Source organism: Pseudozyma hubeiensis (assembly GCF_000403515.1).
Source record: "Pseudozyma hubeiensis SY62 DNA, scaffold: PHS32, whole genome shotgun sequence".
Taxonomy (NCBI): domain Eukaryota; kingdom Fungi; phylum Basidiomycota; class Ustilaginomycetes; order Ustilaginales; family Ustilaginaceae; genus Pseudozyma; species Pseudozyma hubeiensis.
Genome location: NW_012133814.1, coordinates 572,161 through 587,217, shown reverse-complemented (window position 1 = coordinate 587,217; position 15,057 = coordinate 572,161). Strand labels below are relative to the sequence as shown.

Sequence of the window (15,057 nt, the reverse complement as noted above, 5' to 3'; positions counted from 1 at the left end):
CCATCGAGATAGACCGGAACAGTAGAGTGCACCCTCCTTCCAGCTTCGATCGGCTCGACGGGTTCCCCACACACGCACACACACCAATACCCTTCGTGTAACTCGAACTGTCTCAAGACCGACACCAATGTCGAACCCGTACTACTCTCAGCAGCCGTCAGGGCGGCAACCTTTCTACGATAACCCACTCACCGATGCACCCTATCAACCGCATCAGCAAGCATACCCATACTCTACCTCGCAAACCAACATGTTGGGCTCGCACCAAGACGGTCTCGACTACAACCACTTCCACGCTGGCCCCACCGCCAACTCTTCCTACAACCTCCACCCTTACCACGACCCCTACAACAACACTACGCCGGCCTCTGAACAACTCCGTCCGAGCTTTTCGAACCACAGTCAATCCTACACGCGCGAAACACCGTACACGAAAGAACCTCATCCGACCACCAACCTGTCCGACGATGGGGGTCAGGATCTCACGCTGCGCGGGACCGAGTACGCTTTCACCAAGGACGAAGCTTCCGGTCGATACGGTGTCGGACGGGGACATCGGATCGAGGCGTCGGACGGGTTGCTTCCGGATACGCCGCCGGATGTGTCGCGACTCAACGCGGAACAGCGCGAGATCATGAAGCAGTTCCCGCCCGATCTCGACGAACCCAACGGTGGCAAGAGCGGTGTCCAGGCGGCAAAGGATCTACTGAAACAGTGGAAGACCTGGTTTCACTGGAGGTACCTTCACTGGTGGGTCATGCTCGTCGTCGTCATCGCCATCGTTGCCCTCACCACGATCTACCACAGACAGATCGTGGATTGGTTGACACCCATCTCGAAAAAGGTCACCACCGTAGCGTGGGGTTGGGTCATACCCGTGGCGATTCTGTTCATCATCTCCTTCCCACCGCTGTTCGGACACGAGATCGTGCTGATCCTCGTTGGACTGGTGTACGGCATCTGGATCGGTTTCGGCATTGCCAGCTTGGGAACGCTGTTGGGAGAGATCGGTAACTTTTACGCCTTCAAACACTGCCTCAGGAGTATGGCGAGCAACTACGAGAAGAAGAACATCCACTACGCGTGCATGGCCGAGATGGTCCGAGACGGTGGCTTCTGGGTCATGTTCCTCGCCCGCCTCTCGGCCATCCCCGGACACTTCACCACCGCCGTGTTCGCCACCGTCGGTATGAACATCTTCGTCTTCACGTTCGCTGCCATCCTCGCGTTACCCAAGCAGCTGCTGATTGTATACCTCGGTGTAGCCATCAAAAATTCCGGTACGGGGACGGAGGATACCAAGAGCAAAGTGATCAAGTACGTGGTGCTGGTGATCAGTTTCATCATTACGGTGTGGACGGCGTACTGGTTGTACCAGAAGATGGAGAAGGTGAGACCGGTGGTGAGCAAGAGGTTGAGGCAGAAGAGGTACGAGCTGCTGCTGCAGGCGAGGACGCCCGGCACGGAAGGGTTCAATGGGAGGGAGGAGCATACCTATCCGCCGATGATGGGGGGAAGAGGTGCGGTGGATGCCAGTTATGGCTATCGTCGCGAGGAGGGGGTTGAGGATAGTTGGGCTGGTGGTGGAGTGGGTGATGTTTCGGAGGAGACGTTCAACGATTCCGCGTACGGGAGGTTGCCAAAGTCGGCAGGGACAAATCGACAGAGAGGCGACTTTTCCGCGCCACCGCCAGCAGGGACGCTGTACCCAACCCAGCCTTCAGCATCGGCGCCAGCGGGCCGCCAACCATCCACCGCACCCCTGCAGTTCCACCGCCCCACGCGTCAAAACATCCCGCTTTCCACCGCCGAACCAACCTCCCCCTTCCGCGATCCCCCCGCCGCACTCAAACCCGCACAGCAGAGCGTGGCGAGGGAGGACGAAGAAACTCCGCTCACAAGGGGCAACGGCGATTGGGCGAGCGGCTCCTCCCTCGGCGCCTCCAGTCCCGTCGACGGTCCCCCGCCCGACTACGCCAGCTTCGTAGCGGGTGCCAGGGGCGTACAGCCGACGACGTCGAACGAGCCCATGTCGAGAGGCGGCGTGGATCCGCACGTCCAGAGGTATCACTTGTCCGATTGAGGGATTTGCCACTTATGCGAATGACAATGTGTGGGTTTTGATGGTGTGTTCGGTGTGTGTTTTGTGTTCTCGCGTGAAAAGAATGTGCGACTCTTGCGTGCGGGCTTTGCGAATGTGCTCCCGAGCATGACTCTTCCTCCCTTCGAAGCTGCTTGGTAACTGACACAAACTCGGCTTTCCTCAGTGCCCGATCTGTTGGCGGTTTCTCTCCCTTGCACATTTCTCCTCACTTCTGTGCGTCTCACAACGTCGATTCAAAACCTCAGGTCTTCACAGCTGGGCTTTTCCTTGCCAAATGGTTTTTAACATTCCTTCCCAGTTTTTACACGATATCTCCACTCTCAACATCGATACTTCTAAACCCACCGCTCTCCAACAGACTGACCACTTTGCCCGTTCCATCCTCCACCACCACGAACCTGACGATCTCGAACGGGCTGTGTTTGCTCTCCCTGATACTTGTAAAGTACACCGTCGCCGTCCTGTCCTGCTCTCCCTGTGGGTGGATTTGGAAGGCCAAATCCACTCGTCCCTGCATCATATTCACCGCGCCTTGCACGCGTGGTTGACCACCTAGCCATGTTTCCCTTTTCAACACTACCGGGGTAGATGAAGAGAAGAGAGAAGAGATCTCAGGGGAGGTCTTGACAGTGGTAAGGACGGATTTGAAGATGCTCGACGATAGTTTTTCCTTGTTCGTGGCGTAGATGGTGAAACCGGTCCATGAGAGGAGGGCGAGGATGACGGATGTGAGCAGGATAGGGAGGGTGTTGGGAACGCTGGGAAGAGGTTTGTGGTTGACTTTTGTGGGTCGAGAGGAGACGTTACTGCGCGGTGGTGGTGGTGAGGATGTGAGTGGTGTTGATGATGATGAAGAGGGAGGGGGTGGTGGTGGTGGTGGTGTGATGGGTGCGTAAAGCGCGGCCGATGTATGCAGTGGCTTGAAGCGGTTTACAGAGTCGATCGTCGTTCTTGCCGTTGTTGGTGCTCGTCCCATAGCACCTGTACGGGAGAGCGTCGTCATCGCTACCCTACCAGCACCTGTCGCAACCATGGTTGAAATCACCATCGTACTGCTCGGCTTGTTTTCTTGTGTCTACTTTGGGGATCGAGTTTATCTCCCACAGCTTTTCTGGGTTAAACGCCTGCAAATCCTGTTGGTCGCAATGCGATACCGAGTCCTCGCGGTGGTGTCCGATGTGTCGAAATCGTAACAGAGTATCGTCGAGGAAAGGAAAGAAGAAACAACTTTTTTTCTTCACTCCCGCCAAAACCCAAAATGTCCGCCCGAAAAAAAATGCCCGACAGGGCCCATGCACACATCTCGCTCTCGCTTAGTCAACCTCACCCCCTCACAGCGACTCCACTCCGCTACCCCTACACCACCCTACCACATCCCGACCGATTCGCACAGCCCTCCTCGCCCATCATCCTCGAATTCATCGCTTTCACACCTCAAGAGCCAACATCAAGCGATAATGCAGGAATTCTACACATGTCTCGAATCAAGGTCAAACCAGAGTAAAGCGAGGTTTGAGATGAAAAAAGAGAGCGTTTGGATTTTTGGTTTGTGACGACCTGAGAGAACAAAAAAGGGCCAAGGATCAAGTTGACGTGAAGAGAGGGCGAGTGAGGGAGAGCAAGAATGTACACTGAGAGTTGAAATGGGTGGGTTGGAGATGATGAGACATGAGCGATTAGCGGAGTGCATGCGCGTGAGAGAAGAGATGTGGTGGTGGTAGCATGGAAGCGGAGTGTCGTTGCTCAGCTGAGGAACTCAGCCTAGCGTTCGACGGAGATGGCAGGATATGCAAACGAAGGGAATAAGGCTGTGGACATGGACGTTGATGTGCCTTGCGACAGAGGGTATCATTGCCTTCGTGGTACGCAACACTGACTGGCCTCTCGCAGGTTGTTCAACCGCATCGGCACGTCAGCACGTCCACCAACTTCTGACCGAACGTTTTTCGTTCCGCAGGGTGATCCTCTCCGTTGCTGATACCCACAGCCTGGCGCGTGTCGCCACGACGGCCGTCCAGTCCGTTCCCGGAAGACATGGCAGTGGGTGTCATGTGACCCACATGGCTGTGCTCCCGGGTACCGTTCTGGGTGGGGATGCCTGCGACGGTAGCGTCGTGAACAGCCACGTTCGATGCGTGCCCCACACCTCCGTAGCCGGACCCGTTCTGCGTGTAATCGCCGTGACTTGCGCGCAGTTGGCCAGCCTGCGATCGGTCGCTCTGCATGTGCTGTTGTGCTCCTCCCGACTTGCGTCCGCCTTTGGACCCGTTGCGGGCCAACGCCGACGACTGCTGCTGCGCGGCCGCTGCCGATGCTTGCGGGACAGCCGATGCGCGCGTCTCTCGTTGACGATCGCGGTCGTCGCGACGGTCTCGGTTGGTACCCGCCTCCCATCCTTTGCCATTGTTGAGCAGCATCCAGTCAAAGACGCCATCCTCCTGCTCACCCGAACTCTTGAGCACTTTGGAGAAGAGCTCGCGCAAGAAATCGTAGTCGGGCGTCTCCTCAAAGCCAAGCTTGCGTACGTAGTTGAGGTAGATGCCAAACTCCTCGGGGAAGCCTTCGCAGAGCTCCTTGATGGGTGTGCTCTGCTTCTTCTCGCCAATCTTCTCGTACTTCTGCTTGTTGGTCGCCGCCTTGAGACCTTGCCATGGCAGACCACCGCGGAGGAAGTACATGAAGACGTGTCCAAGCGCCTCGAGGTCATCTCGTCGCGATTGCTCGCGACCCAGGTGGGTGTTGATGGACATGTATCGCGCAGTGCCGCTGAGCGATTTGCGTTCGCGGTAGGGAATGTGCTGCTTCGTCTTGGGGTCGCGGTACTGCTTGGCCATACCAAAGTCGACGACATGCACGAGGTTGGCACCCTTGGTCATGGGACGACCGATCAAAAAGTTGTCTGGCTTGATGTCGCGGTAGATGAGGTTCTTTTCGTGGATGGTCTGGACGCGCGTGATCATCTGCTTGGCGGTCATGACGACGGTCTTGATGCTGAATTTACGACCGCACATGTCAAACAGATCCTCGAGGGATGGACCCAGCAGGTCGATGACGAGGATGTTGTGGAGACCCTCCTGGCCAAAGTAGTAGACCTGCGGGATACCGGGACAGCCGGCGAGGATCTTGTAGGTGCGGTACTCGTCGCGCAACTGGGGTGCATCGCTCTTGCGTGGTTCAAACTTGATGGCGACGGTCTGGCTGTTGAGCAGGTTGGTGCCTTCAAAGATGACACCGAAGGAGCCCTCTCCGATCTTTTTGCCGACACGGTAGTGGACGCCGACGACGTTGGAGCCGGAGCTCGCGTGGGAAGCGTGAGATGTCATGGATGCGAACGAGTTGTGATAGGGCTGCGAAAGCGGCTGTGCCATGGGAGAGCGGTCGAAGAAGAGGCAGAGAGAGGTTCAGTCGGTTGCTGATTTGACGGAGCTCGGAAGGACGGCTTATCAGGGAGCTGAGTGGGTCGAGACTATGGAACGACGACGATGGAGCTGCTGTGGCTATGCCTGAGATGAGACCAGTGTGGTAAAGTACCGTGTGCAATGCTTTTGTCTTGGAAACGAAGAGAGGTCGTTCTTGTTCGAGAGAGAGACGATAGAATGCGCGGATTCGGAGCGGGAAGGGATGATTCGGACAGCTGGGTCACGATGGAGGTGGGCAGTTGATGACCGCCGCTGGGGATCGATGTGAGGCCTGGAGAGGTCGGCGTGTAGAAGCAATCGCGCAGTGCCTGCACCGATCACGACGACAGCAATTGCCTTGAAAAACGTGGATGCTGCCGCAGCTGCCGTTTAGGTTGACGCGCGAGAAGGGTGTCGAAGAGCCCGCAACGTGAAGCGTCAGAGGAGGAGGTGAAGCGGATGTAGGGAGAGGTTGAGAGGGTGAATGCGGAAAGTATGGGAAAGAAGAGGAGGAAGGAAGAGGAAGGGCAACGGAAAGCTGCTTCAGACTGCGCGTGCGAGTTGCGTGAGTTGCGAGAATGTGAGTGTGTGTCTGTGTGTCTGTGTGTCTGTGTGTCTGTGTGTCTGTGTGTCTGTGTGTGTAAATCTGTGTGTTGAGAAGTCAACGCGAGAGAGCGGAAGACAGCGGAGCGAACGGAGCAAAGGGCTGCACTGAGACAGCCAACAGAATCCAGAAAGGAAACAAGAGAAGCGAGGTGAGTGTGGGCGGGCGTCGAGACGGGAGAGGCGCAGAAAGGAGACACACGTAGACAGCAGAAGCCATTGGCGAAAGGGGTTCATCGCAGCAGCACGAGCCTACACCAGGCTTCCACTCTCGACACAGTCACACACGACTAGCCCAAAAACAGGCCTATAGAAGCGCAGTTCAAACATGCACAAGTAGCCAGCCAGCTTGGGCGGGAAAACCGGTGGAAATTCGGCAATTTGCTGCATACAGGCCATGGTAAAGAAATTTCCAAGTCAGACCGGTCATTGGAAGCGTCAATGCAGGCTCGAATACAACTTTTGGCTGTGGGTGTTGCTTCTCATTGTAGTCTCACGCAAGCCAAATTGAAATCCACGTGTACGGTAGATATTTCCATCTTGCAGCCTCTTGCAGCTCGTTCAATCCAATTGAAGTACATTGCAGCACACCCTCCGCTTGTCAATCGAATTTGTATGCAACTCTCTTTCTTCTGCGTGCAGTGCAGCTTGCAGATCTCTATGGCGAAGACCACCGGCCAATGGTACGATTCCCCAACTGGACCGCCTGTTCACATAAGAAAGTGACCCGAGACTTTCTTACAGAGTTGCCGACCTCGTCTCCTGCTGCGCCAGTGCCAATGCTGGCGATAGTGGGTCGATCTCATCATTCATGGACGGTTGACTATCGCGCTTTGAGCTTCATCATGTATCCAGGAACGCACCAAGCTGTTCGAGGTCGACAATCTGGCGCTTGAAGGGGAGCGCGACACGATTGTGACAACTCATTTTCGCACATGGCACAGCCAGCAGAGCAAACCATTTTCTTTGGGTGCTGCCGCTGCGGAACCCACGCAAAGCTTCAAACCCGAGTCAGGCAAGCGTCTGTCTCTTTCTCTACAGTCACATTCATTCTCTGTCGGCGTGCAGCAGAGTTGTTGTATGATACTGTGCTCGAACACCTATTGTATTACACTGTGACAATGGAAACCCATCCCTCTCGAAACTCCCCTGATCACTTGTCGCTCGACTTGACCTTTTTCTTGGGCGATGGCGACTTGCCGTTCACCTTCGTCTCGCTCCCCGCACCGACCTCTTCATTCGCAGCGCGCTTCTTGTTCTTGCCGTCCTTCTTCTTTCCCGCCGCTTCCCCCTTCGCATCGGGCTGAATGACCTTGAGCAACTGCTTCATCAGATCATGGATCGAAGTCGACGCTTTGAACTTTTCCGATGCCTGCAGCTTCTCCCCTGCCTCTTGCAGCTTGCCCACCTTCCATGCGCTCTTGACCTTCTCCGCTTCACCCACCTTAGCGCTGATCCTGGCAACTTGGAGGACAAACTTGATCGTGTCCTTGAGGTGATTCGATGTCATTCCAGTGCTGGATTCGCAAGCATCGTTGACGATCGAAACGAAAGCGTTGCTGATCTCGGGTACGAAGGCCAACACTTCCCCGCTCTTTTCCGTTCGCTGGGCAATTTGAGTCAGCACGGCTTGGAGCATCGACATGACCTGCACCTGTCGGAAGGCTCGTGTCGCCGCGCCCGGTCGGACGTTGTCCAGCAGCTCCGATCGAAGCTCCCATCCGAGCAGGGGGAATCGTCGGAACGCATCGATGAGGAACTCGTGACGCAGACGAGACGATTTTCGCAGCAGGTAGTCGAGCAACGACTCGCGGTAGATCGAGACAAGTTGTCCTTCCAATGCTGCGCTGATTTTATCAGGGCTGGAGGAGAGAGCGACTTTGGTGAGGTAGAGATTGAGAGCCGAGCTGACGTTCGAGACATCGTTGGAGGATGACTCGCGTGCTTCTGTGTGCATTCGCTGCAGCAGGGCGGTCAACTGGTCCGCGGCGAACTCGTCGGGAACGGTCTTGGCTTTGCTGATGCGGCTGATGAGCAAAGTGCGAGCTTTGGTGGCGAGCTGTTCGGTGTCCTCGTCTCGATTGGTCCATAGCTCATAGAGGGGGAGGATGAGATCCAGCATCAAGGGGCTCTGCGGCTGCTTGCGTGCAAAGATCTCGACGAGTTCTAAAACCTTGAATCGCAAGGCGATGGCTTCCTGCTTGGCCTCCTTTTGACCACGGACTGCGGATACGCGCTGACGGAACACCTCGGCCAGCTTATCGTCCAAGAGCATCATCTCGTCATCGCCCATATCCGAGAACTCGACGCTCGAATCAGAGCCTGCATCCGATTGTGCATCGTCCGCCTCGTCATCATCGTCCTCTGCGTTGAGAGTATCATCGTCTTCAGGATCGGCCATACCGGACTCCTTGAGCACAGCGCGAACGCGAGCCCGAAGCTCCTCATCAACCGGTTCGTTCTCGTCATCGTCCTCCTCCTCGTGGTCTGCATCCGAGGCATCGTCCTCGTCGTCGCTGGTAGCCGAGGTGTCCGAAACCTCTCCGTCCTGGTCAGCTTCTTCCGATGCGGATGCGTCGTCTTCGTCCAGTTCCTCGTCTTGGTCGTCTTGCTCCTCGGCTACCTCGTCGGCGGTGCCGAGATGCGAGAGGAGCAATCCGATGCTCGACTTGGTCATGTCCTGCGAGAAGGCTTCGAACGCATTGGAAGCCGAAGTGCGCAGGAAGGCAGACGAGAGCTCGAGGAAGCTGAGCAGGCAGTCGCAGAGCAACTCGATGCCGGTGACTTCGTCCTCCCCTTCCTCGAGGATCTGCTTGCCCTTGCGCGATGAAGCAGCAGTAGCAGCGGGGAAGAGCTTGTCTGCGCAAGCAGACAGCGGCTCGACCAAGTCGGACGCGCCGTCGGCCGCATCCGCCGACACAAGCAGCGCCGACAGGAGGAGCGACTGGAAAGCCCGCGTGCGGTCCTTCACATCAACATCCGTGCTCTTTGCCTCGAACTTGCGCACCTTTTCCAGGCAGCGCACGCCATCTGCGAGCTTGGCTGCGATCTCGTCGTCGTGGTCAAAGATCGACTTGAAGCTCTTGTCCTTCTCGAGCTGGAGCAGGACGTTGTGGGCTTTCGCGAGCCACAGCTGACCGTCCTGAGCGACGCCGGGTGTCTTCTTACCAGCAGCGACGGTGGACGACGTTGCCTGCTTGGCCAGCTCGGAAACGCTCGAGAGGAAGCGCGAACGGGTAACCTGCTTGAGCGAGTCGGTGAAGGCAGGCGTGGGCAGACGTTCGAGCAGGAAGCACTTCTTGAGCGGCTTCTGCATGGTAAAGTATCCGTGCGCGGCGAGGAAGGTTAGGATGTCGACAAGCAGCTCGTCGTCCTTGGGAACGGTAGGTGTGCGTACCAAGAACAAGAGCTGATCGAGCGCCCACTTTCTTCGGTTGGTGATCTCCATCACCTCGTCCTCGTCTTCGGTCTCGATGCCCTGGCAGATGATGTCGCCTAGGTGCTTGACGTACTCGCGCACACGATCAATGTCGAGCGACGAAAGCACCTGTTCGACCGTCTTGGTCTTTGTGATGGAATCGAAGTTCTGGTGGCCGTTCTTGCCGATGAGCTGGGTGACGAGGACGAAGCCGAGATGCGGTTGCTGCTTGACGACGTCCTGAATGGTCTCGGTAGCCTTGACGGCGGCACGGTGGAGGAGTCTGTCGCGGTTGCCGAGCTGGTTGATGAGCGTGCGCATGAAGTTGGGCGTAAAGAGCATTGGCTTGTCTGCATCGTTGGCACGCGGAAGGGCACGCTGGAAGACCTGGAATCCCCACGACTTGCGATCGTGCGAGGAAGCAGCGGCAAAGAGGGTTTCGTCGACGACGACGCGGTAGAAGTCGGGGAAGGACGAGATCTTGGCCTCTGCTGTGGTGGCGGCAGGATCGAAGAAGATGTCGAGGATGAGATCCCAGACAAAGTGGATCTTGGCTTGCCAGCGAGAGCGCGCGCCGGCGGGAGCGGCCGACTCGTTTTCGGACGGGATCGCCTCCTTGAGCACGCGTGCGAGCGAAGCGAGATTGGCCGTCGAGAGCGGGTGCTCCTTGCGCATAGTCGGGAGCGCTGTGTCGGCAAAGAACTCGGCACCTGCTCCATGACTCAGCTGCAGCAGGACGGCGAGCTTCTCAGGGCTCAGCTCCTTGGTGGAGGAGATCTGCTCGGTCATCCAAGACTGTGCTGCTTGCGACCATCCGATCTTGACATCTGGACGTTGGATCTGGGCTACGGCATTGACCATCACCCACGCGCAGCTCTCGGCCATCCATGGTTTGTCCGAGGAAAGAGCAATGAGAATGCGCATGGAGCGTTTGAAGTCGTGCAAGGTGGCTGTGGGTTGGACGAGCAAGTCGGATTGAACGAGACTCATGATACCGAAGAGCTTGGCAAACATGAAGTCCTTTTGCTCCTGTCTGCTGGCGGCGACTTGCGGATTCGAGTATTTGAGGATGAGGGTGAGGATCTCTTTGGCAGTGACTGCATAGCTGATGCGTGAGAGGAGCTCTGTGAGCACCACGGCAAAGCCGAGACGCGAGCTTTCCCTTGGACTAGCGAGGCCACGCAACAATCGTCGAAGGGCGTACATCAGATCTGCGACGGTGCGGTTGCCCAATGCATCCTCGACAGCCTCTGCCTCTGCTTCGTCTACGTTGACGTCGTCTTGGCTGTCGTCGTCGTCGCTGCTTTCTGGTGGCGAGGGAAGGTCGAGGGTGATCTTTGAGGAGGAGGCGAGCACGTCCTGTTGGGAGAGGAGCTCCTCGACGAGCTGATTCGCCGAAGTAAGCCTTGCATCCTGATTGGATGAGGCGATCTCCCAGAAGAGCTGAAGATTGTTTCCGTTCATCGGTGCTTGTGATGCCGTTGCAGAAGGACAAGGTTGGAGACGGGTATAGCAGCGCGAGCAGGTGCACCTCTTGCAAGAGCGGAAGTCGGTCCGATCGAGGCTGCGATTGAAGGCGGCTCTCCCAAACTAGCGCTCGTCTAACGTTTCGAATTAAGGTCTCTGAACGATCTTGACCTGGCCAGTAATGACGGAGATGGATGATGGTAGCTCGCTGTTCGATGTGCAAGTGTAAGAAGTTGAGACTGTGCACCCTTGCTCGAAATTTTTTCGATGTCAAAATTGCCTTTTCTTCCGGACTTTTTTTTTTTCTTGACGTTCTGCCAAAGTTTCTGGCAAGGGTCTGTGGAGAAAGTTCGGACCATCTCGATGAATCAGAGCGGTCAATCAAAGAATCGGCGATTTCACTAGGTATTGTGACCACGCTTCGACCTCACATAGCCAGATTTTCACGGCTGCTCGTTTCGTTTCGTGGTGCGTTGCGGCTGCCGGTGACGCTGTTCGCCGACGTCGAAGCATAAACAAGAAGAAGTGCAGGTTTCTCTTTCGCAGTGACAGGATTCAAACGCCTCGACGAGCATTACCTTTGCTTGATTTCTACCTGTATTTGCTCTGCAAACATCAGCCGAAGCGCCTGTTCACTCCCCGTTCATCCCGCTTGCTTGCACCTACATAGCATGGCAGCGCATCGCATCGCAGCTTCGTTCGTTCCATGACGACTCGGTCTGTGTCTCTATCTCAGTTTGCCGCTCTCATGTGTTCCTGCCAGGAAAGCGCATCAGCATGCTTGTCGATGCCAATCTAAGTAGCTGGGCGGTAGCCAGTCTTAAGCATAAGCGCTACCTCCGCCATCAGTCCGTAGCTGGAGCAAGAGGCTCGAGATGTCGTTCGACCAAACACCTTCTTCTCGTTCGAGAACGACTCGTTCAGAGCGGATCCGGCGATGAGTGCGCCGTGATCCCTTTGACCTGCTCGCCAGGGATAAACAAGCTCTAAATTTACCCCGAGGGTACCGCTAGAAGAAAGCGAGGAATGATCTTCTGAATCGTTGGAACGCCGTTCAACGAGCTCTAAAGTGTTGTTCGCGCAAAAGCTAAATGTGGTTTGTGCGAGCTAAAGCGAGAAGAAAGGGCTTTTGCCAAGACGCTAGGAGACCGAGGGACGAGATGATGGAAAGAACAAAGGTTAGGACGAAGGAGAAGAACAATGATCTGCGATTTGCTGCAAGAGGTGCGCCCGAAGTGCAGTGCAGCACATGGTGCATCGAATCCCGCTCCCAGCTCCGCAACTTTGATTTTCCCTTTAGACAAGGCACGCCACACGCAAGATTTTCCTGCACGCTCACCACCTTCTTTAGCATCAAATTAGCTTGTTCTTTTGCCGCTGGTCTTGACATGGGGCTTGATTGTGCCTGCAGGACCCTTCAGGCCCCGACCCGGCGTGTTCTTTTGCCGGGGTCAATGTCCGAGAAGAAAGCAGCCATCCAAAGTAAGAATGGGCTTTTGCCGTTTCAAATGTGAAAGGCGACTCGAACAACTCCTCCTCTCAGATGCGATTCATTGCATGATCGGAAGATGCTAGAAGGGTTCGCAGTGTCGGAAAAACGTCATGTGCTCACAGATGTGTAAGGCTAGTGGACATCGCATTTCCAGGGCTAGAGTGTACAATTTTACGGTTGGTGTCGGTGTCTCGCCCTTGTCTTGCAGGACAGAAGCGAGGGCCGAGAATCAAGCCACAGCTACAGCTGCACCTACACCTTGGCGAAGAGGTGGCTGCAGTAGCGTGGCAATGGAGCCGCAGGTCACTGCAACACGAGAGATAGAGGTCGTCGAAACGCAGCTGATGTAGCAGGACATGTGTGCAGTGGGACGCTGTTAAGCGAGCTTGTCAAACAGATTGACATTCCGGAGAAGGTCGTTTCGACTGACCTTTAGCGAGCGGAAATCCGAGCAATTTGCTCGCGATCCTGCGACTGACGAGTGTCAACCGTTTGACTGTTCGGCGTGCAACACGTCGATTGCGTCGGCTGGTGATCCACGTTGAGTCCATTCTTTTCTTGTTTGCAACAGGCTCTGCTCCCGTTGCGAGCTACCGTCAAGTTCTTCCGGCACCATTGAGCCAACAAGTTATCCGCCAACTCTGATGTGGCATGTTTGAACGGCCGCACGACATGTCTGGCGAGCACAAGACACACAAGGAAGCGAGCACGTCGGTGTCGCTTAGAGCAGACGGAAGCGCCAGCTGAAAACACACAGGAGAATATTTGGCTCCGACGCCTTCGGTACCTGGATTCGCCTTGCCAGGTAGGGCCACTCGGATCTTGCTTGCTTTTGAAATACCGCTGGCTGTGTGACTGACCCGCTGATCGTCTGCAGAAACATGTGCTGCTTGCGTCGGAAAATACAGTGTATCTCGAACAGCTTACCCAGTCTGGAAGAAAAGTTCTTTCCATGACAGCCAAGCGCTGCATGCCCGTTCGGATCCGTCCTGCATGGTGGACTATCGTGTCGAACGATCAATTGCAAAATGGGCTAAGCGCTGCTTGGCTGGCAAGAGGAGTACTGCAAGTCCTGTCGAGAGGTGCAATTGTTGTTTCGCGTTCATGCCGCCCTCGCCCGGGTTCGCCTTCATTGTTGATTGAATAGGGTCGTTTGTCCGATTGAACAGGCTGCATGCTCAGACATTGCCATGCAGAGCGCTACCCTCTGCCGCCATTGTCGTCATGATGTTTTGATTTTCCACGCAGCGTTGCACCAACGACGGAAGCGAGCGTTGCAGATCTTGGTTGCAGATCATGGTTGCAGATCGTATCTGTCGATCGCTTCCATATCACGAGGTTGCGCAGGTGACGTCGAGGCTTGTCTCGCTGCCGTTGCAAGGCCAAGTGACGTCGATTGCTCTGCGCAACGAGGCTGGTGATGCTGCCAGTCAGGGGTTGTCGAGCAGAAGCGACGTGCCGAATCGATCTTCCTGTTCAATCTGGAGACACCCAAAAGGGCGAGAAAATGTCTCAGTGTTGGTTGCAGGCCATGCAGCGCAGATCGCCTCGCACGTCATCCCACTGTGTAGCGTGCATGCAGAGAGACCTCCTTTTCGCTTCGTTTTCGAAACAAGGCACGCGCACGCTCGCTCGCTCGGTCGGTCGGTCACTGGGATTTGGACAAAAGGGAAAACGTAGATCCTCATCTCAACATTTTTTCTCATTTTGAACTTTGAGCTCCCCGCTGCTCGCGGCGGAATACAGGTACGATGCCGCCAAGCTCAAGCTCAACCTCGTTCAGGAGACCCCTGTCTTGGAGCTCGAGGCAAAATTGCATCGTTTGTTGCTAGCGGATGAGCCAAGGTCTTACCACGGGAGTATTGTGTGTAGCTTGGCTCTAACCTAGCCTCGCTCCACTGCATCCTCACCGTTGAACAGGAAATCGAGGAGAAGCAGACGCGAGTTGAGCTCTGTGTTGTGCTGCTGCAAAGAAGGGATTTTCTCGGCTGCTCCGGCGTTGCGCTGCCCCCGCGTCGACGCGCCGGACCTTGAAACCAACACTGCGGGAGTTGGTGTTGCTCTCGTTAGCACTCACCGAGCCGCGCTCGCCCGAATGACCGACCGACCATCCATCCACCTCAGATGCATTGTTTTTTTTGCGACAATGCCCAGTGCCATTGAGATGACGACAGCCCCGATGCTACAGAACCAGGGACAGTACGAGCAGACGCTTGTTTTGGACTCAACTTGCCGCTGCCGCCGCCGTCATCATCATCGTCGTCATCCCCGTTGTCATGCCATTTGCTACTAGACGGTTGTCGTTTCTTCCAAGCAGAACATGACGATCGAGCGATGGAATCTTCGTCATCGCTCAGCACGTGTGTCTCCAGATCAGCCGATGGCACTACAATAAATGATTCGGATGACAGCAGTGTCTGTGCGTACAGCGTCGCTTCGCGGGTTGGCGTTCGATAGCCAATATGAGATGCAGCGCCACGACTACCGTAGCAGCAGAGCGTAAGGTCCGGAACAAACCTCTGACAAACTGAGAGGCCTGTTTTTCCGGATCAGCCGAGTGTGCACGCGCACAGAG

General features: G+C 55.9%; 5 protein-coding genes across 5 annotated transcripts in view; 1 reads left to right on the top strand and 4 right to left on the bottom strand.

Moving 5' to 3' along the window:
- Window positions 1-127: 127 nt before the first annotated feature.
- PHSY_003211 (hypothetical protein) lies at window positions 128-2,083 on the top strand (the record flags this gene model as incomplete). Its single annotated transcript, XM_012333832.1, has 1 exon — window positions 128-2,083. The coding sequence occupies one exon, from the start codon at window positions 128-130 to the stop codon at window positions 2,081-2,083; it is 1,956 nt and encodes a 651-aa protein (XP_012189222.1).
- Window positions 2,084-2,405: 322 nt separating this feature from the next.
- Window positions 2,406-3,107, bottom strand: PHSY_003210 (potential mitochondrial protein; the record flags this gene model as incomplete). Its single annotated transcript, XM_012333831.1, has 1 exon — window positions 2,406-3,107. One exon carries the CDS (start codon window positions 3,105-3,107, stop codon window positions 2,406-2,408), a length of 702 nt encoding a protein of 233 aa, XP_012189221.1.
- An 892-nt stretch (window positions 3,108-3,999) lies between these two features.
- On the bottom strand, window positions 4,000-5,472 carry PHSY_003209 (likely protein kinase; the record flags this gene model as incomplete). Its single annotated transcript, XM_012333830.1, has 1 exon — window positions 4,000-5,472. The coding sequence occupies one exon, from the start codon at window positions 5,470-5,472 to the stop codon at window positions 4,000-4,002; it is 1,473 nt and encodes a 490-aa protein (XP_012189220.1).
- A 1,786-nt stretch (window positions 5,473-7,258) lies between these two features.
- Window positions 7,259-10,987, bottom strand: PHSY_003208 (hypothetical protein; the record flags this gene model as incomplete). The annotated part of the gene is made up of 1 exon (XM_012333829.1): window positions 7,259-10,987. The coding sequence occupies one exon, from the start codon at window positions 10,985-10,987 to the stop codon at window positions 7,259-7,261; it is 3,729 nt and encodes a 1,242-aa protein (XP_012189219.1).
- Window positions 10,988-13,682: 2,695 nt separating this feature from the next.
- PHSY_003207 (DNA repair protein) overlaps window positions 13,683-15,057 on the bottom strand; it is a gene marked incomplete at both ends in the record, with an annotated part of 2,100 nt that continues 725 nt past the window's right edge. Inside the window, 3 exons of the mRNA XM_012333828.1 lie at window positions 13,683-13,954; window positions 14,393-14,511; window positions 14,652-14,868. Coding sequence (XP_012189218.1) covers window positions 13,683-13,954; window positions 14,393-14,511; window positions 14,652-14,868 — 608 coding nt within the window. The remainder of the gene's footprint in view (window positions 13,955-14,392; window positions 14,512-14,651; window positions 14,869-15,057) is intronic.